The sequence below is a fragment of the Chanos chanos genome, chromosome 10 (genome assembly GCF_902362185.1).
Source record: "Chanos chanos chromosome 10, fChaCha1.1, whole genome shotgun sequence".
Lineage (NCBI taxonomy): Eukaryota > Metazoa > Chordata > Actinopteri > Gonorynchiformes > Chanidae > Chanos > Chanos chanos.
This window is the reverse complement of record NC_044504.1, coordinates 32,279,686-32,303,225: the sequence shown is the minus strand read 5'-3', so window position 1 is coordinate 32,303,225 and position 23,540 is coordinate 32,279,686. Positions and strand designations below refer to the sequence as shown.

Genomic DNA, 23,540 nt, shown 5'->3' with positions numbered 1-23,540 from the left:
ACTGTTTTCACAGTGAGAGGAAAGGATGAAAATAGCTGCAGCCGACGGGGGTCTGAGCGACAGAAGCCTACAACAGAGCTCTGACCACAACACACAAGCTCAGCAAGAAGTAACACTGCCAGACCGTCTCTGATATACTTACAGCTCACATACACATAATCAATACCAAGGCTGCAGGCGTTAACAGCCCAGCGACAAAGAGCGTGGTTATAGAAAGGACAGCACTCAAACTCTGATTTGTGGATGTACGCATTCACCCCTGTGTTGGGGCCGGTAGTGATCATCACAACGGGCGATATGGCAAAAATGAATAGGTTTGATTGTGCTCTTTCCATTACCATTTCGCTCTAAAATTGTTTGGCTTTAGGTGGCAGAGCGAATCAAAATCGTTGTTTGTCCATCACTTGGTCAAGACGAAGGTCCAAAACAACACGGCTACAATTTATAGGCTCTCAAGCCTGTCTAAACAACATCACTGGTCCGTGTGTTTGAAATGCTTTGTCACAAAATCTACTTCCTGTCATTTCCACAATTGTGCGGACGATTCAGCTTCTAAACAACTGTCTATTTTCACGGCAGCAATATTTTAGAGGAGGTCCTGCCCCAGGAGTTTTAAGCAGAGGATGTTCTAGATGTCCTGACCTTCAAATCAGTCCACACAACCCTGACTGACAGAAAATGAATGTACTCTAATCCAACCCATCTATCTGTAGTCTGGCACAGAGAATATAGCAAATCCTTCAGGAATTTCCCCAAAGCTCTAAACATCAAACCAGACAAACAGCAGAGGACGGACACTTTAAAAGTGTGTTTACTTACCTCAGTGTAAACAAAAAAAAAAAAGGGAGTAGAAAATGTGGAAAGGAACACACAGTTAAGCGCCATCAGTTAAAGTTTTGTACAAGAATTTATTTAAAACCATAAGATAAATTACTATCCAGTTCTTCAAGCACCCTTATGCGGTGTCTGACTTTCAGTACATTGCACCTTTTCAGTGACACAGGAAATACTATGATTATACCACGGTATCCGTATGACATGAACCACAGCTCATCTGTAACCAGAAATCTCAAGACATGAACACATTCATTACATAAATGAATAAATATTACAATTTCAGCTCTATGGCACTGTGGTCCTTCAATATTAAAAAACATCTCCTTGTTTCACCTTTTCCGTGAAGAGGAAGAAGAGGAATCGGCCGCGGCTGATAAAGTTTTGAAAACGCGGTTGTAAGATGCACGTCTGCAGAGGCTGAGGGGAATGGAGGCAGCTGAGCGATGCTTGGTTGGAGACAGCGTGCACTCAGGTCAACGCCGAGGGCTAGAATCGAGCAGGTCTTTTGCTTCATTGATCTTCGCTGCCAAATAAGGAGATCCACCTGCGGGTGAGGCAACGGTTTCCCATCAGTATTCTCATGTTTCATCTCTTCTATCTGTACATCTGCTCTGTGTGTGTGTGTGTGTGTGTGTGTGTGTGAGCCTGAATTTACAAACCATGTCAAAGACATAATTACCTATACGAGCGTTCTGCAATACTGCTGGAATTTAACAATGCGTGATACGATATCAATACAGCTGTAGAGACTGCTACACATGTCTCCTTTTTGGATCATCATATTCTTAGGATAACATTTTCTTCATAGCGATTGACTAAATGAGACCGGGACAGAAACTGAAGGTCAGCCTTAGATTAACTACAGCAATCTATCTCATTAGCTGCCCCAAGTCTCACGGTTCAATTCAATTTCCAGCTACCAGCGCTGCCTGCATACATTACCGCCGCACAGCTTAATTATCTTTTGAATTCTTCCGTATCTTGTTATGTTATGCTTATCTGTCAATTTTCTTTGGACGGTAAAATTAGAATGCAGAGCATCTGACGGACATCCGGTGACGACGCAAGGTTTTCTCTGATGGGGCACTTTCTATTCGCTGTCTGACATTTGCCCTGTCCCTCACTGTGGCGTGCACAATGAGCTTTGTACGATGAGAGTAAGGGTCCATTCCTCAATCGCACTGGGGCTCGCCACAGTACCTCGGGCAGTTTGTGTCAGAGCTGGGCTTTCACGTGATGGAGACTGAGAGAGCAGTGTCTCCAAGGCATCACCGCAGCAGCAATAACCTTGTCCAGGCCTAAGGGCATACAGTGTGAGCAGTGAAACCCTTTAACACACTCTGTCTCTCCCCTACACACACACGCACGCACACGCACACACACACACACACACACACACACACACACACACACACACACCATTGCTCTGCTCTCCTGGTCTCACAAGCAGTTCTGTCAAGAGAAGACGGTGGTTATAAATTGAGGAACACGTCGGCGAGTGAACAGGTAGCAGAGAGCAGGGCCTGCAGAGGCTGCTAATCTGTCTCTGTGCCGAAGGAGGAGCAGAACAGCGCAGCCCGCAGTGACAGACTTAATTACACCCAGCTCCCGTAAACACACGAGCACACACACACACACACGCACACGCTGGCCGTACAAGGCAAAAGAAGGCCAGAGAAAGCATTGGGACACATCACTGATGAGGAAAAAGGGGTAGTATTATCAAATATACACCTGTCTACTTCGACAGACTGGGTGTCAAAGCTTTAGTTACTTGGGAGACGTGTTTTTTTTTTTTTTTTCCTGAATGCGTTGCCTGGAGATTTTTTTTTTCAGGGCTCCGAGTCCATTCTGGTGCTGCGACATCCCTATTGACTCCCTGTTAGGAGACTAATGAAAGCTAATTTCACAAATCTTTCCATGTCATTACCCTGAGCACGTGAATTAGCTATCTCATTACTGGAAAGGGAGCCATTTACAGTAGTAACAATCAGAGCCACCGAAACGGCTATCAGCATTGATCTTAACATTAGCCATCTCATGGAAAATCTGACCCACAATCAGGTTCATTAAGAGTATCAAGGACAAGCATCAGCTGAAATGATGGGTATTGACAATATTATCTGGTAGGGAAGACACATGCAATGATTCAATAAGATATTTCATAACTGACTCATTGCACAGGGTCATTTTCTGCGAGTCAATGAACACAAAGTGTTCTCATGCCAAAAAGAAACCTTACCAAAAATGTTCGTTATTGGGTAATAATGACCTATTTTCTCTGACGTAATTTGACAGACACACTCTCCCTCTGTGTAGCAATTGTGATTCTGCTCCAACGGCACACGGTATTAGAGGTGATGTAAAAATAAGCATTCTGTCCACACAGTCTCAGGTGCTGATGCTGGATCTGTCGCTTTTCCTGCAGGAAGGGGCTTCTTGCAGTTAGTGAAGCGACTGCGGTTAAAGCTCTTATCTCCCAGGCTAGAGATAGCAATCAGAGAGACCATTGCTCATTTCACGGTAAGTAAAACTGGCCCGGAGCGACGGTGGCCTGCGAACACCTTTCAGGACTGTGAGAAACGCAAGCAGAAAAAGAAAAAAAAATCCAGCTCGGATGCAGAAGGGGGGGCAGTGGGGGGGGGGCTGACCTTGAAGAGCAAAAACAGAACAAGAGTGCCAGCTGAGCGTGGACCAGATGCTAAAATAAACGCTGTTGTTTGAGGTCTTAGCAGGCGGCACTAGGAATGACCAGTAAAAAAGAAAAAAAAAAAAGAAAAAGAACAACACTTCCGTCGACTGTAGCTGTCCACATAGCAGGGTGGGACCTTTATGGAATTATTGTCTGCGCAAATTAAATCGATTCTTATCGGGTGTATTAGATATTTTTGTGTCATGTACAGAACCTGGATATTTCTTCATTTTCATACAGTCAGCGCGGGATTAGACAGGAGGAGTCTATGCATTGGCTATAATTTTACATATACTCTGTTGATCGATCCTGCAATCAACACTCATCTCCACTGTTGTCTTCTAATACAACAATAGCAACACTACAACAATGCTTACAAAAATGTCTGGATATAAATAGAACTAAAGACCACTTTAAGGTGGAGTAAGCACCAGGCGGAAGAGAAATACGACCCGTGTGAAATAAGACACTGAACCACTGACCTTTGTCTGGATGATTTAGGACCATGATCCTCCTGTGGGCCTCTCGTATCTTTGCCTTGGTGCTGTTCGGGCTGCAAAAAAAACAAAGCATGTTAAATTTCCACAGAGAAGCGTCGCCACCTAGTGGCCACTAAGCGTAGTGCGCCACAAAATGGCAACCCATACATTCTCATGGTATGGTCAGTGAAGAGCGCGCTCTGTTCTGCATATCTCCACATCTTAACAGCAGCACTGTCAAAGCAAACCCTGTAGGGAGCACTGTTTATGCATATCTATGTGTGTCCTCTGTGCCTGAGTGCAGGAATTTGGCTGAACTCATTCTCAATCTTTATTGGTCTGGAGAGAAGAAAAAAAAAAAAGAAAAAAAAAAAGATTACTCTCATTCTTGATTGCCGTAAGGAGTTTCCAGTTAGCCATAATACAAGGTTAGTGAGAGTCTGGACATTAAATCACAGACGGCTGATTGGAGGAGACACTTTAGTAGCGCTAACATATTGTTTATCATATCCCACAAACAACCTCAGAGACCCCTTCATTTGACCCGTGCATGTCATAACCAATCTGTGGAAGAGACTCTGGTAACCAGTTTGCAGGAAAAGAAAATCGAATCAGTGTTTTAAGACTGAGAAGATCAGATGGCCTAAAAGGATCCAGATGGGTTCACGTTCAGTGGCAGCTGCGAGTGCCAACTCAATCCAATCATTTTCTCACACCCTTTAATCAGGGTAGGCCCACGGGATTCAGTGTTTAGTGCAGAGAAGGGAAAATGAGAGAGATAGAAAGAGATAGATAGAGGAAGAGAGAGAGAGAGAGAGAGAGAGAGAGAGAGAGAGAGAAAGAGCAAGAGGGGAAAAAAAAAGACCTAAAAACAGCCAACACTTTTGTGCACAGAGAACGCATTGTAGCGAGAACATTCAAAGTAGGTCAAGATGTAATGGCAACTTCACTGGGAGTAATTATGATTTCAGAAAAGTAATAAGCCCTTATTATTTTGCTGAGGACAGCTCACTGGAGGAAAAATCATCCCCAAAAAAACCCAAATCTTCTACTCATCACTAACGTCAATGTACAAATCAGTGGCATGTGTGGTTGATGACATGGACTGGTCACTTCCGTGTGAACGCGCTGAAAAAAAAAAAAAAAAACACGTTTGTCACGGCCAGAGTACATCTCGTCAAAGCATGGGTTTAAAATCTGGGAAAACAGTTCCGTGAGGCGGCAAAGAGTACCCTGAGCGCTAGGATACCGGTTTCACCACACAGGATGTGACATCATGAGAGTGATTCACACCTTTCTTTGGACCTCAGAGGTACACTGCACCTCAAAAGCCCCTGTAATCAGTACAGCATGTACTAAACCTGAGGTTTACATTCGTCAGACCCGGGGTACACGAACCCTGAGACAGACAACGTGACGTTCGAGACCAGACAAAAATGTAGCCTAAGATGCAACCACAGAGCTCTTCAGGAAGTTTGGTAATGCAGCTCATGCGTGCTCTGTGACTGTTTTTTATTACAGATCCACCACAGTCGTGGAGGCATTTGGTGATGAACCTACGGGAACCGTGGGCATTTCCAGTCAGGGATGTGGCTCTACAGACAATGTTGACAGTCTTACCTGATTCCCAAGACAAGGCTGGCTTCTCGCTTAGTCATCTTCTGTTCAAATCCACCTTTGTAATATGCTGAGAATGACTGGGGGGGGGGGGGTGCAAAAAAAAAAAAAGAAAAGTCTGGTATTATTCTAAATGCATTCTCATAAGAAACTCAGTATATCTGATCAAGCTAAAATAAACACATAAACTGCAAGACAACACCTCTCCCCCCTCAGGATCAAGGACACAGACTGGATACATTTTAGTAAAACATCAGAAGAAAATTCGCTGTATTTTAAGTGTGGGGGGGGGGGGGGGGGGGGTTATATTCAAAACACAGTCCAAAGCATCACAGAAACCAAACAGTTTGGACCGGGAAAGTTCCACTTAGGTGTTTCTCGAAAGCTCTGGGTTTTGGTTTGGATACATGAGCCAACTGGTGGATTTGGTGTTAAAACTAGCTCCTATCAACAAGGAGTTACAACAAAAACTCCACAAGGAGAATAACATGTTTATAGTTTCGCGTGGTTTTCATCCAAGTTTCAGTCTGATATCCCTCCGTCTAGTTCAAAACATTCTCCAGTTCAATTTTCAACACGCGCTTAAGCCTTCACCAATGCAGATGACAAGAAAAACAAATGAACAGTTAGCATTTATCTAAGACAAACACTGTTCAAGAAGTTAATATAACAGTTGTGTATGTGTTGCACCAGAGGCTGTCACAATGAGCCCAGAGATCAAAGTAAGCCGGTGATACTTGTGTGTAATGTCAGTAACCTGAGAGGCTTTCCGTTAACATGCACCATTCACAAACACTGGCGATCCGTGCGCTGGTTTTATTTGATTATGGGTCACATATAGGACTCACAGGACTTGTCAGACAATGATCCAAACCCTCACCTACGTGTCTCTGACCCTTATTTCAACAGCTGTTAACACCATGAGTCAATATACTGGGAACTTTATCTTCCCGGTTCTGGTCTTGACCTCCAGGCACACACCAAGTATTCAGACCGAGAGTAAGACTGCAGCAGACCCGTCATCCATTTTCATCATACCACGCTTTACATGATCATAACAAACCCAAAGGAGTATTGCCAAAACCGGATATGCGCATGGGGGGAAATCCAAAAATTCTTTATTGCCCACATATCATCATCTCCAGAGTGGAGTGTAATTGTCTAAGATGGATGAATTTGGTTTTGAGGAAATTTCCAGTATCAAAATAAGGTGCTGCATTTCAAATTCGGGGCACTTTTCCCAAAACAACGCATTTGATCTGCATTTTGTGGAGAGTAATGTTTGATTAACTCAAATGTCATGTTACTCACCGAAGTGGGAAATTTTTTGGCCGTTTCCGAGATGACTTGACCCAGAGGTTTCCATAACTGAAAGGCATAACGACCTAAAAACGAACGCAAAAGAGTAAGAAAAAAAAAAACCCCCAAAAGAACAAATTATCAAGAGTTTAAAAACTGTAAAACAGTATTTTGAGACCAACAAATTAAATTTCCAGAGGCTGACTGTAGTGCCTCAAAGACAAAACCAAGAATGAGACCACATACTGCTCAACCAGGTTTACAGGTGAAGGCTCTTTTTGAGGTGCCTTTTGTATGTATTGAGTCATCGGGTTGTTAAACTGCAATCAGCTATGGTTTTTCTTTTGAACCGACGAAGCACAAGTCAGCACTGAATGTCTAAGCTATACAAAGGAACTAAGGGTTAGCATGAGAAGAAAATGCTTAGGAAGCCTTTGAATTTTACAAATAAAACACACAGTCATTAGAGAAACACACTAGGGGGAATGATTCTCGAATAATGTACTGCAAGCTTAAGGCACACTGTTGAGTGGACAGATTTATTTTGATTTAAGCCGCAACGTTAGAGCCTCACTCTACTCTAAAGCCAAAGCCCAAGGCCCTGAGCTGCTCCCCAGGGCAGACCACACATTGGTAACATTTTGGCAAGAGGGCCACCACCTCTGCATACCGTGGGTGGGATTGGTTTCACTCTTCAAAGCAACCACAAATACTATTACACGCTGGTCTCCCATAGTCATGAGAAGGCATAATTAACTTTGATATAAGGAATGGAGGTGGACGAAGACACCTGCCAAAATAATAATGCATTTGCAACAACATGATGACAGGGTCGGATCCAGTTATTTGGCCTCATGCTGCTCTTTCATTGTTGGCCGTCATTCACTTTACTGGAATCGCTCCTTAAGTTCTCATTCCAACGGCAGCTTTGATACATCTTTGATATCTGCATCAAAGCAATTGTTACAGTTTTACAGCTGGTGCTACCTACAGCAACTGTGAAACTAAAAACAAAGCAGTTTAGGGAGAGAAATATTAAACGTCCTTTCAGATACGCATCTGTAGATGACACAATCCGTCCTCAAAACATGAGCTTAGTGGTTTCAGGGGTCACTTGTGCTTACCTGCAAACCCTGCAGCTGCGACTCCAAGCCCGACTGCTATAAGAGTGCCACCCTGCGAACCATACAATGACATCAAATAGTACAGCGGACATGCAAGTGCTATGAAAGTCATGTAGATACAACGTGTGATGTAACTCGTTGCGTAACTGCGCATACATTTTCAACTAATATTACAAAATATATTGTACCTCCGTAGTTACATGACGACAGCTTCTGTCCGTATGACATCGGTTGAGATAATACTGATAAACCAGCTCGTTCTCATGTAAAGCACTCACTGCCTGTAACTTGCTCGCTATATGTCACCGGCATACATGATCGCACATTACCGTATCTAACCCCTTCAGTTTTATATTTCATACATAACTGCTCTGCTGCGTATACAAATAAACTGCATTACAGCAGTTAGGCCGTCGCCGGACTCTCCCAGTCGGAAAACACAATGTAAATAAGTCTTGAGGAGTGAACTAAGCGTACTTTGAATGAGTATCACTGGGTTTATGCAACACACTTAGCTAGCTTGCTGCCTAGCGTCTGCTAATTACAAAGACCTTTAAAGCTGGCGTGAGGCTGATCAAGAAAGTCCATTTTGAAATATCATATCATTTACTTACAAGACGTTTGTCAATATCTGTTTCACTTCGCATGCTTGACTTCGGTGTGTATTCGGCATATCTCATTGAGTCCCCATCCATCGTGACACCACTGTGATTCGCCATGTTTCGCCCAAGGTCGTACGGATCGGGAGATGGGACAAGAGTATATAATACATATTACCGGTAGATTCGATAATCTACAGGATAATAAGAATTTCTGGTGTGTCAGCGCCCTCGCTAATTTTTTTCTGCCAAAAGCCTAAGAGTCCTGTTGGCAACACAAAAATACAATCAAATTCAGATAAATTTCGTGAGCTTTAAAGTCGTTTTGTACATATAACATAGTTATGTATGTTTTTAAATGTTAGATACCTTGACCTTTTTTCTCTTGCCTCTCACAAAGCACAGCATAGCCCATTTTTTATTTTCGACCGTCATACAGGTCTGTGGTCTGTTTGGTTATAGACCGTTTTGTTCTAAATTCAGAACTGCGGATAATATAACTATTTGAAGTCGCGTTATTGTTTGAAATTGTTCAAATAAAATGTTTTGGATATTTAAAAAATACTCGACTGCAAATTTCAGTATAAGTGTATTAACAGATGTACTTTTACGATCGTAAATTATACTTATTAAATTAGACTTATAGTATACAGTAGGTCATTGCAACTCCGGTGACTCATGTCATTGCTATGATAAGGACTGCCAGCCAGCCAGCCAGCCAAGCATTTGACACCAGAGAGGTCCTCTCCAGCACATCCCTACGTACGTAATCAGGATGGACGGACGACAAATTGTGAAATATGAAAACAAAAGTTCGCCGAATGCAAGAATAAATCGAGAAGCATCCAATTATTCGGCAAATGAACAGCAAACGGAGGACACAAATGAAAATTTACCTGAGAAGCATTACTCACACCCGCCAAGGGATTCGGGGGGCCAGTCTAAATAGTAAGTAAATTGTCTCATGTCCTAGACCGCAATATCCAGCAAACGACTTTAAATATACCGAACTGTAATTAATGCACAGTTTTAGTCAAATTGTCATTGACACATAGTGGCTTAAAACAATTTCCCCTTTGAAATACAAAGGCTAAAAACAAAACAAGACAACAACAACAACAAAAAAAAAGAATATGGCAAAAATAATAATAATAATAATTGCCCCTTTTTTTCATCGTTGACTTTATTCAGAAACTATGGCAAAGATTGCATGGTGATACTGGGGGGCTAAGGGGCTACTTTATTCAAAATATGTCTAAGTAAATAAGTAAAGTATAGCCGTAGCTACAGTATAGCAGTTTCAGTTTCGTTTCAGGGTGCTCAAGGATAGGCTACTGAAACCTAAACTTGGAGGAAAACAGACACATACGCATGCGCAAAAGAGTTATTTACAACCTTGATATTTTTGGGAGATCTATTTCTGAATCTTGAATTCATATCAAGAGCGATACTTTTATCTTTGCGCGAAGCAGGATCTACAGTTTGCAGGATAACATTTAACCACAAGTAAAGACCGTCCAAGAGACATATTGCTGGGTCCTCTCACGTTGGGCAGTCTTGTCTTGTGACGTATCGTTTTACTGCTAAACGAGAACTCCTTTGTTTTGTATCTACCAATTTTATTTGTACCAAAATAAGTCGCTTCTAATGGGGAACACTGATCTCCAAAGGTTTTTCATTTAATATGCTTTGATTTATCTTTTAGCACAGAACACTGACCTATTATATGTCTGCAATTATCTAATGGATCTCCCTGACTGGCAGCAGTTGCATTCACCATGAGTCACTCTACTCTCCTTAACCTCATCTCTCATCATGTCAAACAGGGTTGTTGAAATGGAAATTTGGGACTTACTTTAAAAGGACTCACTTACAAATTCAGTGCCAACCAGACATGAAATACTGAAACATAGTAAATAGCCCTACATGGTGTTTATATCTTAGCATCCTCATGCAGCACAGTTTTATGTATTTTAACTGAGGCTGGTGTTATAGCCAGCTGTTGGCTACCATGTAGTAATTTCCCCAAATTGCCTAAAGTGCCTACATTTCCCTCAGGATGAATAAAGTATCTATCTATCTATCTATCTATCTATCTATCTATCTATCTATCTATCTATCTATCTATCTATCTATCTATCTATTTTCACACCACATATGTAATCAGTTCTCTCCAGCACCTTTATCTGGATCCAGCATAACATCCTGAAATGAATAGGTTTAACTTTGCTTGCTTTTGAGTGGTTACATCAAGCCACATGGTAACTTGTTAAGCAAAAAAAAAAAGATAAAAAAAAGGGGGTCTCCTCATGGGGTTGTTTGTTCGACTACGTTTCTAATGGAGATGTGGTTTTCATGTTTCAACTTATACTGATGAACTTGTTTTTCTAAGCAAGGCTACTTCTGTTCTTGATACATTTTGAATAGGAATAAGCCCATTGGTTATCTATTTTCATTAGTTTCGCTGAGTATTTCACTGCATGAAACAATTTCATGTGGTGATGAAACCACTATTTACTAAGACTTTATAAAACCCGCTTCATTTACATTGGTGCTATACATCATACATATGATGTAAATAAGCTTTGTACATTAAATAATTACCATTGTAAAAAGCACAAACAAGCATAAGAAGCTCATTTTTGTGGGAAGTTTTTTTGTTAAACCAACTGAAAATCGTAGGGACAATCAAACAAAGCAGTGGTTTTGGTGACCACAGCTGGAACAAATGTTTTTGATAGTTAACTGCTTGCAGAAATAAGCAATGAGGATAAAAGAGATAAAAGAGACCAATTCCTGTACGACATTTTACTCTTTATTCTAATGTTACTTGTTTTGTAGGATGCGCTGATGCTGAGAAGCACGCAACAGTAAAAAGTGTGACAGACAGCCCCAGTCTCCTAATTTCCTACACGTAATCACCATACTCTAAACCCTTCAAACAGAACAGATTTGGTTATATTCGATATTTTCACAAAGCTCCAAAAACATTGTCTTCATCTGATCATGTCAGATGTTGTGGGATCCATTTTCCATTTTCGTTTAAATGATCCACCCTCTGACATACACTCATGGAAGTCCATGTGGAAAAAGATTGGGGAAGTGTTTTTCTCATGTTCCCGGTGTGTGCATGCTGCAGCAAAAGATATATTTTCCCCTTAAACTGATGTTAACTTCTGGGTATGAGACCTTTTACACAGAAACAATATGTGGGGTGACTAGGTTTTCTTAGAGATATACAGATACCAAGGACTCATAGTACACTCATAAAGATTCAAAAGAGGAGTTTTCGGAGGAGCCGATGCAGGAATCACAAACTAAAGAAATTAATTAGTGCGCGCTCCCCTTGTTTATCTAACCATGACCAAACTGACACAGAGACGAATTGCCACAAAGACAAATGTTTAAAAAGGTAATTGCTATAATTATTATTGCATTACATGAAACATGAGCGTATGGGAATTGAACACATTTATGTAATGTGTAACATTTAATCCTGTAAGTACCACTTACTGTAATAAGAGAATATCAAGATTTGTTTTTCTGGCCCCCAGACATGACACACTAAATACCTCATTCCCACTTCACTACATAATGACATAAAAAAAGATGGAAATTAGACAGCGTACTTGGGGAAGAGGCGCATAAAATTATGGCTGGAATTCAGTACACATAAGTGTTTGTCGGGGTGTGGACCATGAATCGCGCTTTGACTGCAGTGTGTGTTTTGGGTGGGCTTATTTGTGTCACAACTCAACACATTTGTCTATGCAAGGGAGTTTCCCCTAGCCTGTTTGGAAAAATATATTTTGACTTTGTTTACAATAAAATGGTCTGTACCCCACCTTCGAAGCATAATTGGGCCATGAGATCATGAAGTTTGTTAAATACAGAGCACTGATGAAGGAAAAAATTAACGCACACCTGCTGTATTTAATTTGCCTTTTTTGTGTGCTCAGCATGGACGGATATACCATGATACCACCAAATGAATCAAGACGGAGCCAACTGCAAAGGAGTAAGTCATGACAAGGCTGTTATTGTAGTTTCCATGCCAACATGCTCCAGATGTTTCATTCCTGTAATTGTTACCAGCAGGTATACTTTCAACAGATGTCTCATTTTAAAGGAAAAGCAGAGAGAAAGAGAGAGAGCTTATTGCAAGGCTGATTACTAAACTACTATTACTAAGCATTTTGAACATTTCTGAAGATGTAGATTACTCTAAATCTTTAATAAAAAGAGTGTATTGCAAAAATTTTCATTTAAACATCACTAATGTTTTGGAGTTTTCGTATCCTTCTACATCTGCAGTGGCACAACAAGAGGAGCAGATGCTAGAAAGACTGAGACAGGAACGCCGTCCTGGTCCCATTCGAGAAACACCAGAGAGACTGGGTAATATTTAGAGATAAAGGCTCGTAAACCATACAGCAAAATCCCTTAGAACACTGGTCCACGAAAAAAAAAAAACCCTTCACAGAGAGATTGCAAACACTTTTCATCGCTCTCTAATGTACTCACTCCCGCAGGTGGGGGGATATCTTTGGCAGAGGTGAGGCAGAGGCAGCAGTTGAATTTGCGCCAATCAAAACTCCAAAAGAAGGTCTTGTGATGTTGTTATTTGGATTACTCATTTCAATCTCAACCTTTTTGTGTACTTCTGATTCATTTTATGCTTTCGTTGTGGATTTGTTCATGTAGCTGAAAAAGGAGGAAATGGACAGATGCAGAAGACAGGCAGAGGAAGAAGAGCTTCAGAGGATGAAGGACATTCAACGAGAGAAGGTATAAATAATGAAGCTGAAACTGTTGGACACTGACGATTGTTTATACTTTCCATTTTTGAGGCCGGATGGAGGGTGTGTAATGTTTACGATATAAATATGTAGACCTCTCATGAGGTCATCTTCAGTACTGCCTTCGTTTATTATTATGATTATTATTTTATGGCATCTGTGTAGTTCAGTTTTAAAACTCTAGGTGTCACTGCAGACAGTTGGCACATATGAGTCATCAAGTGCATGGCAATTAAACAACATATCAAACTTCAGCCTGTGAGACATTAGGAGGTTTCCTGATTGATGAGAGTAATTTTGCCAGCAGCCACAGGCAGTAACAGTTCATTTTGTAAGGCATGTTCTGGTCACTGCTTGGCTGTTCTCTTTGTGTAATAGTGGTTACTCTCATAGACCTAAGACTTTTAGATTAAAATCCTGTGTGGAATAGCAATGCCATTAATAAAAAATATATCAGCAGCCCTTCTAGGTCTTCTCCAGAAAGTAAGCATTTTATATGTGTCTAAGAGCAGCTGTGTACCTTTGCAAGCTGATCTCATGAAACAGGCATCAAATATTGACTCATGCGGGCAAGGGTCAGTATTTTAACGCTTGAGTCAAGAATTGTTCATTTCATAATCATATGAGGTGTCACTGAAATGGGTGTGTGAAATGTTCCAAAGCAACAAGCAATGAGCTCTACCTTTAGTTGACCCGTTAACTGCCGATAACTTTTTTCTTACAACAATGCCAGTAACATTTTTGAATGAAATAACATTCAAGAGATCACATACAAAATAAAAAAGGCAACTAATAATCGGGGGGAAATGGCAACCTCCAATGGACAGAGTACAGAATTGCATCCATGGCAAATATTGATGCATTTCCCACAGAAATGAACAGAAAAGTTTTCTCGCGATGGTTGTCCCACGCATCAATATCTGATGCCTGTTTTGCGTGCAGTGAGATCAAAAGAAAACAAGATTAAAACCTCTATGTGTGAATTACATTGCAGGCCATTAAACTTGAGATGAAGACAAAGCAAGTCGAGCAGCAGAGAAGGGAGCTGTACCAACATGATCACCAAACGTACGTGAGCATATTTTCACAAGTTGCTGCCAGAACCCCCATGGAGCGAAGACAGCCGCATTCAAACATTAAAGGGAAGCTACTCTGTTGGCTCTAATCCAAAAGCAACATACCAGACTACACTGTGCAGACAAGCTAAGGACAGATTTACCAGTAGAGTCAGTTTGCGATTAAAAAAAAAAATATATATACATATATATATATATATATATATATATGTATTACTTTAATGAAAGGGAGATGATCAGGACACAATCAAGGGAGTCTGTTCCAAAGAAAATACAAAGTACTAGCTGGTTAGGTGACATATCAAATTACAATGTTTTCTCCTAGTGGCATGTCTGTGGACAATGTGATGTGCTTAAAAGAATATTATTTTTTTGTGGCCTGTAAAATGCCATGTTTCCTGCAGAAGGACAGAGGAGTTTCTTAGAAGTATCGAGAGGTCCAGCTCCGTCCCTGTGTCGGCTAGCAGCTCTGCGCCAACGTCATCTTGGGTAAGCCAGCAGCCAAAGAATGCACTGTGTACCGTATAGGCCTGGGTTTAGGCTTTTGCTACATAGCTGTGGCCCTGAGGTTACAACCCAAAGCATTAGGGTAATTCTCACCAATTGATCTTAATTTGATACATGTTTTTAGGGTAAACGTTTCTCGCCTGGCAGCTTTCATCGACATTAAGTGTTCAATTGTGTAGGAAAGTGGGTACTCAGAGGGGTTCACCGACTCTTTCAATTATCTTCTCATTATCCTTACAGAAGACAAAGCCCTTCAAGTCCGTGATCAAGTTTTCACAGTTTTCAGTCTGGGCAGAAAGAGAATGCTAACTCCCTCCTGGGAAGGCAACTGGAGTTCAGGGGGACTTCCCAGAGTTACCAACAAGTCTTTCCTTGAGCACACAGAAGGGGCTGTGTGAGAGCAACAAAAAAAGCTTAGACAGAGTCATTTGAAGTAACCAGCATAGGTCCTATTAAATCATATGGACAAAAGCCAGATTCTCAGCCAGTGACATCCTGTCCAAGGGAGTGCACTGTGAGGTGCTGATTTAGTGGGTCATTTTGATGACGACATTTTCACTTTTAGCTACTGAAATGTACATGGCTTGACTGATAGGAAACAGCATTCATAATAGGAATACAATCAGACAGGTTGTTGTTTTTTGTTGTAAGGTGTTAATGTATAATGCTTTTACAGGGAGCTGACAGGTATCGCTTTGAAAACTAAGTGTAAAGTAGCATGAAGTATATTGACCTTTTTTAAGGTATTCTGATCTCTGCTTCAGCTGACCAGTGTTGATCTCTCAGACAAGAAATTTCAGTGAGCATGAGATGCCTGAAAGTCTGTAAGCCGCTTTATGTGGTAACTGACAGCATTGTTAAAATTGCATGCACAGGTCCTGCGGTGAACAAAGAAATGTTTTCTCGTGCGGCTTACTTTAATTGCTGTAGTTCTAGGCTTTGCTCCTCTGTATCTTTCAATCATACAGAACTCTTGCCTTGCCCAGACATTGGGGTTCTCTCTCCATCTCTCTCTTTCTGTCTGTAGAGGAAAATCCCCCTGATAGGAATATTACTCATTAAGACTTAAGGGATCATGTCTCTACGGCAACGTTGTGTAGCGTCAGTAACTACGTACAGTATGTTTCTTGAGTCTTGTCAGCCGCAGGGCAAAGAGGACATTGTACTGTACTTCTTCTCAGTGTATTGATTTAACTGTCTGGATGGCCTCCAGGCAAAGTAGTGAAATGCTCCAACCTAAATGTCATAGGCTCGCCGATCAAAGTGTTTGTGGAAAGACTATGTCTTGATGTGGTTTTGTGGCCACTGAGGATTGTTATGCTTTCAGTGATGGTTTCACAAGACAGATTAATCTCCTCCATATCCTCTGTTTGTGTAAGGGTTCCTTTGTGTTGGCTTCCCAGGGTGCAAGGCCCAGGTCGTCCCACCTAATCCCCTTACTCTCCGGCCATTCAAAACAGAACAGCCCCATCCTCGGCGCTCCCCAGTGTCCCCGGGACGTCTGACCAAACACAATGGATCTCTTCATCTCTAAAGCCTCTTCTCTTCATCCTCTCATAGCACAGTGCTCTGAGAATCTTATAATGACATCACCAGAAAGAGTGTCCTGCTGACATTTATCTGACTGCTCATTCTTCAGCTGTGTTCAGGGTTCAGGTCACTAGAAGTGGGGGTGTTTAAAGAGACGAGAATGAGTCAATAAAAGTACTGTAGCTCTGTTATTCCTCTACATCTCCCACCAGGCCCGTAGCCATGAATACAGAGAGGCCAGGAGAGCGGAAGAAAATGCGATTCTGCAGCAAGGGAAGGAGGAACAAAGGAAGAAGGTATCACATTGTGGAAGTGAAAATTAACAAAAGTGATAAGTGCCGAACCTTTGCTTTTGGTACACAGGGCCATGAACAACTCAAGAAGTAGTTCTGGGAAAGGGCCAAAACAAAGAATCAACTTGGCCGAAAGTAGCATGTGTTCTTGATTACGGTGTTATAGGTTCTCGTATGTTGTAATGGATGGAAAAGTGTATGTGTTTTCCAGCTGGCAGGGTAAGGGTATCGCTATGGGTTTAAACATTTCTCTGGGTCATACAAAATCTTGACTTAGCGGTAAAGTTCAGAAAGGTGAAAGGTCAATATGTCCGCTATCAAAGAGGTAATTGGGTGGTGAATTTATACAAGTTGATCTGTCTTGTCAAAGTAAAAGGAACATTTTTCTTCATCTGGGATTAACATGGAATTTGTTCATAATCTTCAGAGTGATCTTTTGGAGGAAAAACAAAGGCAGCGGGAGGAGGAAAGGAAGAGACAACTGGAAATGGAGCGTCGGCGGTATGGCCACCTAATGTTGAGAGAACTTTTAGGAAGCCATGAATGTGACTTTTATTAAGCTTTCATGAGTAGTAATTTATTATTTTCGAATGTTGCAATGTTCTGGGAAGTCATTTGGCCTTGGGCATTAGGTGAAGATATATTTCTTCCTCCAGGGTGAACTCAGCTTTTCTAGACAGACTGGAGGCGGCTGGATCAGGTAGAGTTCAGGAGCCTTTGGCCTGTTCCCTGGAGGATAGTCAGTCCCGTGAACCACAAGACCCTGGCTCATCCTCTGAGCCCAACCCAACACAGGTCCACACAGACACGGCAGAGGAGACTGGTGAGTCTCACATGAGATTTATGTGTTGACCATTCTGAATGTTTAGTCTATTTCACTTCGAAAAAGTCTCCGTAATTGTTTCCATTGTAACTTTTTTTTTTTTCTCGTATTTAAAAAGCGGTTTGTCAATGTACATGCTTTATTTATGACTGAGATCATTCATTCTCATCTTAAACTGCTGTACATATTAACATATCAAGTGTGTAAACAAAAGTAAGCCCTTAAATCCTCTGCACACAACAGAAATGTGATATATACAGACGCCGTTTTCAGACGCATTGCCATGAACTGGAATGAAGTAAGAGCACTGAGAGCACAATTAATTATGAGCAGCCACTAAGAGACAGAGAATTCACTGGCAGCCAGCTGCCTGTTTGACATGCTTTTGACTCTAATCCAAACGGTCTGTCTTGGGGAAAAAAAAAAAAGAAAGTTAATGTGGTCTCTCTAAAGTATGAATTACTGGCATGCTTCATTTGACAGCAGTCTGATTACTCTGATGTCTGCGTGTTTCTGTCAGAAGCAACTTTGGAAAAACATTGGTTCGCTTTTCAAGATCCAGTCTGGTTGCATGTTCATTACTTGCACAAGCATCATCTTCAGGCTTGCACAGCTTGAGCCTGGAATAATGAAGCCGGGTAGACTTTATTATACCATTAGTTAAGGGGAAACCAAATGTGATTTCCAGAGAAGCCATTCACAAACAACTCTAGCATCTGAAGTTTTCTTGATTTCAGAGCAACAGTTATTTGTTTTATCTTATCTGTTGTTTGTAATATCTGCTTTTATCTTGTTTTGAAACTTTTTTAGTACCAAGCAGTGGCGGCTGGTGAGCTGGAAACAGGAGGAACAAACCTCCCCTTTAAATCTATAATGAATTTCAACCTGTTCCCATTAATCCGCATTGATTAACAAAAAAACTATTCGCGGAATTGTTAACACCATTTGCATAAATAGAGTAATTGATTACCAATGTCATTTCGTGATAGTATTATTTCTCTTTTACTGAATTGTGTAGCAACTGTGTTATACCCACACATTCCTGTAATCTGTGGACAACTGTACTTTCTCTCTCTGCCCGATGTTAGAGAATTTTAATATGAAATGCGCTCTTCTGATTAACAAGATTGTGCTGTTTAAATGCTTGTGAAACACTGTGGATTGTCTGAAGCTTGTGTCCTATAGCGAAAGCTACAGCGTGAAAAATTTTAACAAGGATGGCAGTTATCTGAATACGTATTGGAAACCTAATCCCTCAATATGCCTTACATTGTAGCTTTCTTGTGTTACAACATTCAAATTAAAAAAACGGAAGTAAAGTTATTGAAAGCGATCTCAGTTTCTGAGAGTAAACTTTTAGGTTAGAACAAACAGAATCTTTTATCTGTATAATACTTCAGCGTTGAGTGCAATGCGCAGTAAAGTTTAGCACTCAGGCCTCTACTATTCTGCAAAAAACAGTAACTCTATCACAGAATGACATTAATAATCGTTTACTCTATTAACGCGATCGGTGTTAATTATTCTGTGAATCGTTTCATTGTTAATCAGGGTGAATAAACGGGAACAGATTGAAATTAATGATAGATTTAAAGGGGGTGGTTTGTTCTTCTTCTGTTTCCACTGCTGCCACTGGTGCTTATATAAAAGCCACGTCAATTGCAAGTATAGAGCATCTTATAACTAGTATTTTTTTTCCTGACACTCCATATAACCTGAAGTGAAAATCAATGGTATATCCTCAGTTTTATCCCTAACTTAACTTTATTTCAAATGCATGTTGAAAGGCCTTTTCATGTTTGGTTTGCAAAATGGCTCAGACCCAAATCCCGTTCCATAGTCTAAAGACTACTTCACTCCCCAATCCTTTCACCAAAAGGCGTGGCTGTTTGGGAGCATTTTACTTCCACATTCTTCAGTTTGCTGCTCGTTAACGGCATGACAGCAGAGGATTAAAGTGGCTTTCACCTTTCGTTTGCATGACTTCAGACATGCCAAATGACACATCATATCTGTAGGCTTGAGTCCCAGATATATCAAAATCACAGTGTGGACACAGAGTTTTATCCACTACTGAGGTTTGTGGTTGGCCAAATCCTTAAGACTTGATGCTCTATTGCCAGAGATACTCTATACATGTCACAGTCTGAGCCAGTGCTCCCTCTGGCTGCCTCTCTGGTTCACTTCTCCACTCTACTCATGGCACAGGGTTGTTATGAACCACAGGCTCGCAAGGCTCCTACACGCATGGTTCTCATATATTTACATGATCCTGTGTGGAGTCCCTCTGTCATTGTGTGAGTCAGTGTTATGGCTCTTGATCTGCCCCGTCGTTCGGTGGCATTCATTCTATCCATCTCAATTATCGCCATGGTTAGGCTCTTAGCCTTTCACCACTTGACTTACTCAATTTCCTCCTCAAAATGGCTCCCCAGGGCTTTTGTGCCCAGGCCCAGCTCTCCCAGCTGTCCAACTCTCTGAACTCTGTGGGACTGGCTTAGCAGGACATTTGCCTGCTACGGAGGTTGTTTGTGTCCATTACTCTGTGGTTGGAGGATCAGGATGGCATTGTTTTGTGGAACGGGCTGGCAGAAGGATTGTGGTGGAGACATGCACTCCCACTCTGTTTCCCCTGCTGCATGAACCAGATGAACCTCTGTGAAACACTTTACAGCCAGTGTTTAGGATTAATCTGGTATGTCCAGACATCTTCAATACAAAGAATCAGATAGCTGAAATGTTTCAGGAACAAACCAAAATAGTCCCATCACCTGTTTTTTTCATCGTCGCCCCAAAGGTAGAGAAATGAAAAAAAAAAAAAGCGAGAGAACGCTTTTCCATCCTCTGAACTCCTCTGAGGAAATATGTGTGAGACTTACATTAGCTCACTTCCTTTTTTTTTTCCCCCTCCAGATTCTGAATGGGTAATAATGAAGCTGCTGAGCAACTTTCCTTCCTACGACCGAGATCTACTGGAAGATATTGTTATTCAGTGTAACGGCAATTACCAGCAAGCCTATGAGCTACTTCAGCAATGGAACTGAGTAACTTCCTCAGCCCCTGTTCAGAATGACATAATGACGAACAAATGAAGATACTGACTATTCATTTCATGATAGGTTTTTGGGCTGATCCATTATTACCATGTTCCAGAAGATACCACTGCAACTGAAAGGGGGCTAGGCTTTTCCTGAAGTTACTATTAAATTACTTGTGGTGCGAACTGATGAATTCTCTGCATTTATCGTGATTTTGTATTAATGACACAATGTTTGTGCTTACTGAGCTTTGCCTTAGCTTAGACATCTTATTGTGAACAGATTTTACTTAAAATTCAATTGTTTGTCTTAAAACCAAACTTGTTCTCTTGGTGATTTCAAGAAGGACAAAACAATAAATCCAGTTCCTTGTAATTCTATCCAAGAACACCAAATATCCTTCAAGAAGAGGATCTATCCTATTTTATTTTTTATCTGAATGTCACAAAAATTAAAACAACAAATTTGTCTACATCAGTGACTGACATACAAAAACAAAAAGTCCCTAACTCTATGGTATGCAGATGGAAACAAATGATTTCAAAAAGTACTTTGTGGAAGCCTGTTGTACCCTTGACAATCGCTGAATTGACATAAATGCCTTACTCTTATTTTAGAAACAGTACAATAACAATTTTAAGTCTAAGGCCATCATAAAAAGTCAAGCTGCTGGCAGGCCTATCATATCAGCAGACTTTGCACTGTATTAATCAAACAGGTTGATTTGACAGATAACCGCTAACACGAAGGCATCAGTGTTACATGCCACTGATCATAATAAACAGTGAACAATTTTGCAACCCTCACCATCACCCTGAATCACTAATTGCCCCAGAATCTCTGTGGATGGTAAAATTGGAACCATTTCACCCTTAAAACTTTGCACCATTTTGCCTAACTAAGTCAGCCTTTTGTGAGGTCTAGTGCATGTCATTGTGAGGCAATGGAAAGGCGTGTTTATCCTGCGATGAAAAGAAGGAAAAAGTTGGAAAGTTCAGGTGGACGTGAACAAAACAACAGCTTGGGTCTACGGAGTGTAGTGATCCAATACTAATAGCTGGTAGCACTAGACTTTCCCAGAGCTTCAAAGTTAATGGAAAATGAGCGCGAGGACCTTTTACCCTGCTTGGAGAGACAAACAATATGGTGTCCAGTACGATTCATCCTGAGCCCCTTCCTGTGCGATCATCAATAAGTCGACACCTGCCATATGTTTATCTTGAATCAGGATTACTCATGTTTAAGCATGGGAAGGTCTGAATTTTGACTTTCTTATGGTAATACCTCTCTTTTAAACTGGCCATATCCTGTGATAGTTTTGCTCTCCTTTGATCTAAGTGGGTGTGAGCGTGTGGAGGAAAGGGGGAGGGGTTGACTGGGGCAGGGGAGTTTCCAAGCAATGTGAACATACACAGAAGGAAAAGAAAAATGTTGTCAACGTGGACTGAAACTTTGTTGTACATTTTTGATGCATGGCGCAGTGAGGTAATTCTGAGGTTTCCCATCTCTTTCAAAGAATTTGACACCTGAAGAAACCAAGCGTGAGTCCACAGAGCCCCCATTAACAGTCCTTGAAACCAGGACTGTGGGTTGGACTATGTAAGACCCCGATTACCTCAGCACCAGTTTGGGGGATTTCCTGTGGGTGGTTCTCCATCTGAATTAGGTCACAGCATTACCCATATCAATAAAGAATTCTGGGGGAAAAATAATAAAAAAAAATTACACAGTAATAAACCACACGAATACACCCAACAGATCTGGAGATTATTATGCACTGGTGTCAAAACACAAAATATATAAATTCATTATGACCTATCCTTTTCTTTGACCTATTCAGAAGAAATGAAAAATTCACTGCAGCGTTGCAAGAAAGTAGCCTAGAAATCTTTGAAACATTAATGTCTAAAGATATTAGACGTGTAGATTTATTACAAATGGCTATATCAGCTATGGACTCAGACTTTACATTTTGGGTGTGGTGTTTTCTAGAATGGTGACTGAAATATTAGTTTTCTCCCCTCTTGGAAGAGAAGGATATTTCAGGACAACAGAGGACCTTAAAATGAACTAGGAAAGCATGCCACTCACAGGGCTGTAACATGCAGTGATCTCCACTCTCAACCACAACTGAGTCACTGAGCTTCCTGGGGAAAATCAGCTCCATGAGAGTGAGAGAGGCCGTGGAGGCACGCCTTGGCTGCTGGCTGACAGTGCTGACAGCAGGGTACACACACACGCACACACACACACACACACACACACACACACACACACACGCACGCACACACACACATATACACACATACATATACACATGCCAGGACGCAGACATCTATACATTTTGACAAACATGTTTCAACTCATACTATCATATAGAATACAGGAAGGTTCCTCAGCTTCACAGCAGGCTAAATTAATACCATAGTGTACCATACATTTTTTTTTTACATCATCATCAGACTGCTTGTTTAAGTGCCCTATTGAAAGAGCATTTTTAAATTTTCTGGGCTGTATGAGCTTGGTATGGTGTGGTGGTACGAAATGATAGGCTTTCGGCATTATACCAAGTTCCATGGTTTCGCTTGCTCAAAATAATGTATTAATAATTAAAGATGACATATTACGATGATGTAATATGGTTTTCGTACTGCAAGATTGTTTTCATACTGCACCAGTGATGCAGACGGATCTTGTAAATTCTTGCGCAACCCATCCAAGGCTTAAGTGTGTGTGTGTTTTTTTTTTCGTTCCAAATAACAAAATTCTCATGCCGGATGGAGAAAGGTACGGAGTGGTTTGACAAAACATATTCCAAATGCTTAAG

General features: G+C 41.1%; 2 protein-coding genes across 2 annotated transcripts; one reads left to right on the top strand and one right to left on the bottom strand.

Moving 5' to 3' along the window:
* Window positions 1-949: 949 nt before the first annotated feature.
* dnajc15 (DnaJ (Hsp40) homolog, subfamily C, member 15) lies at window positions 950-8,767 on the bottom strand. Its single transcript, XM_030786960.1, has 6 exons — window positions 8,663-8,767; window positions 8,049-8,100; window positions 6,937-7,010; window positions 5,629-5,705; window positions 4,012-4,082; window positions 950-1,381 (listed from the first exon to the last, which is right to left on the bottom strand). Exons 1-6 carry the CDS (start codon window positions 8,765-8,767, stop codon window positions 1,311-1,313), a joined length of 450 nt encoding a protein of 149 aa, XP_030642820.1. The 3' UTR covers window positions 950-1,310.
* A 636-nt stretch (window positions 8,768-9,403) lies between these two features.
* epsti1 (epithelial stromal interaction 1) lies at window positions 9,404-20,890 on the top strand. Its single transcript, XM_030787123.1, has 11 exons — window positions 9,404-9,595; window positions 12,607-12,665; window positions 12,962-13,045; window positions 13,180-13,253; window positions 13,352-13,435; window positions 14,441-14,514; window positions 14,927-15,011; window positions 16,772-16,855; window positions 17,280-17,353; window positions 17,509-17,675; window positions 20,589-20,890. The coding sequence occupies exons 1-11, from the start codon at window positions 9,423-9,425 to the stop codon at window positions 20,717-20,719; spliced, it is 1,089 nt and encodes a 362-aa protein (XP_030642983.1). The 5' UTR covers window positions 9,404-9,422; the 3' UTR covers window positions 20,720-20,890.
* The last annotated feature ends 2,650 nt before the right edge of the window (window positions 20,891-23,540 follow it).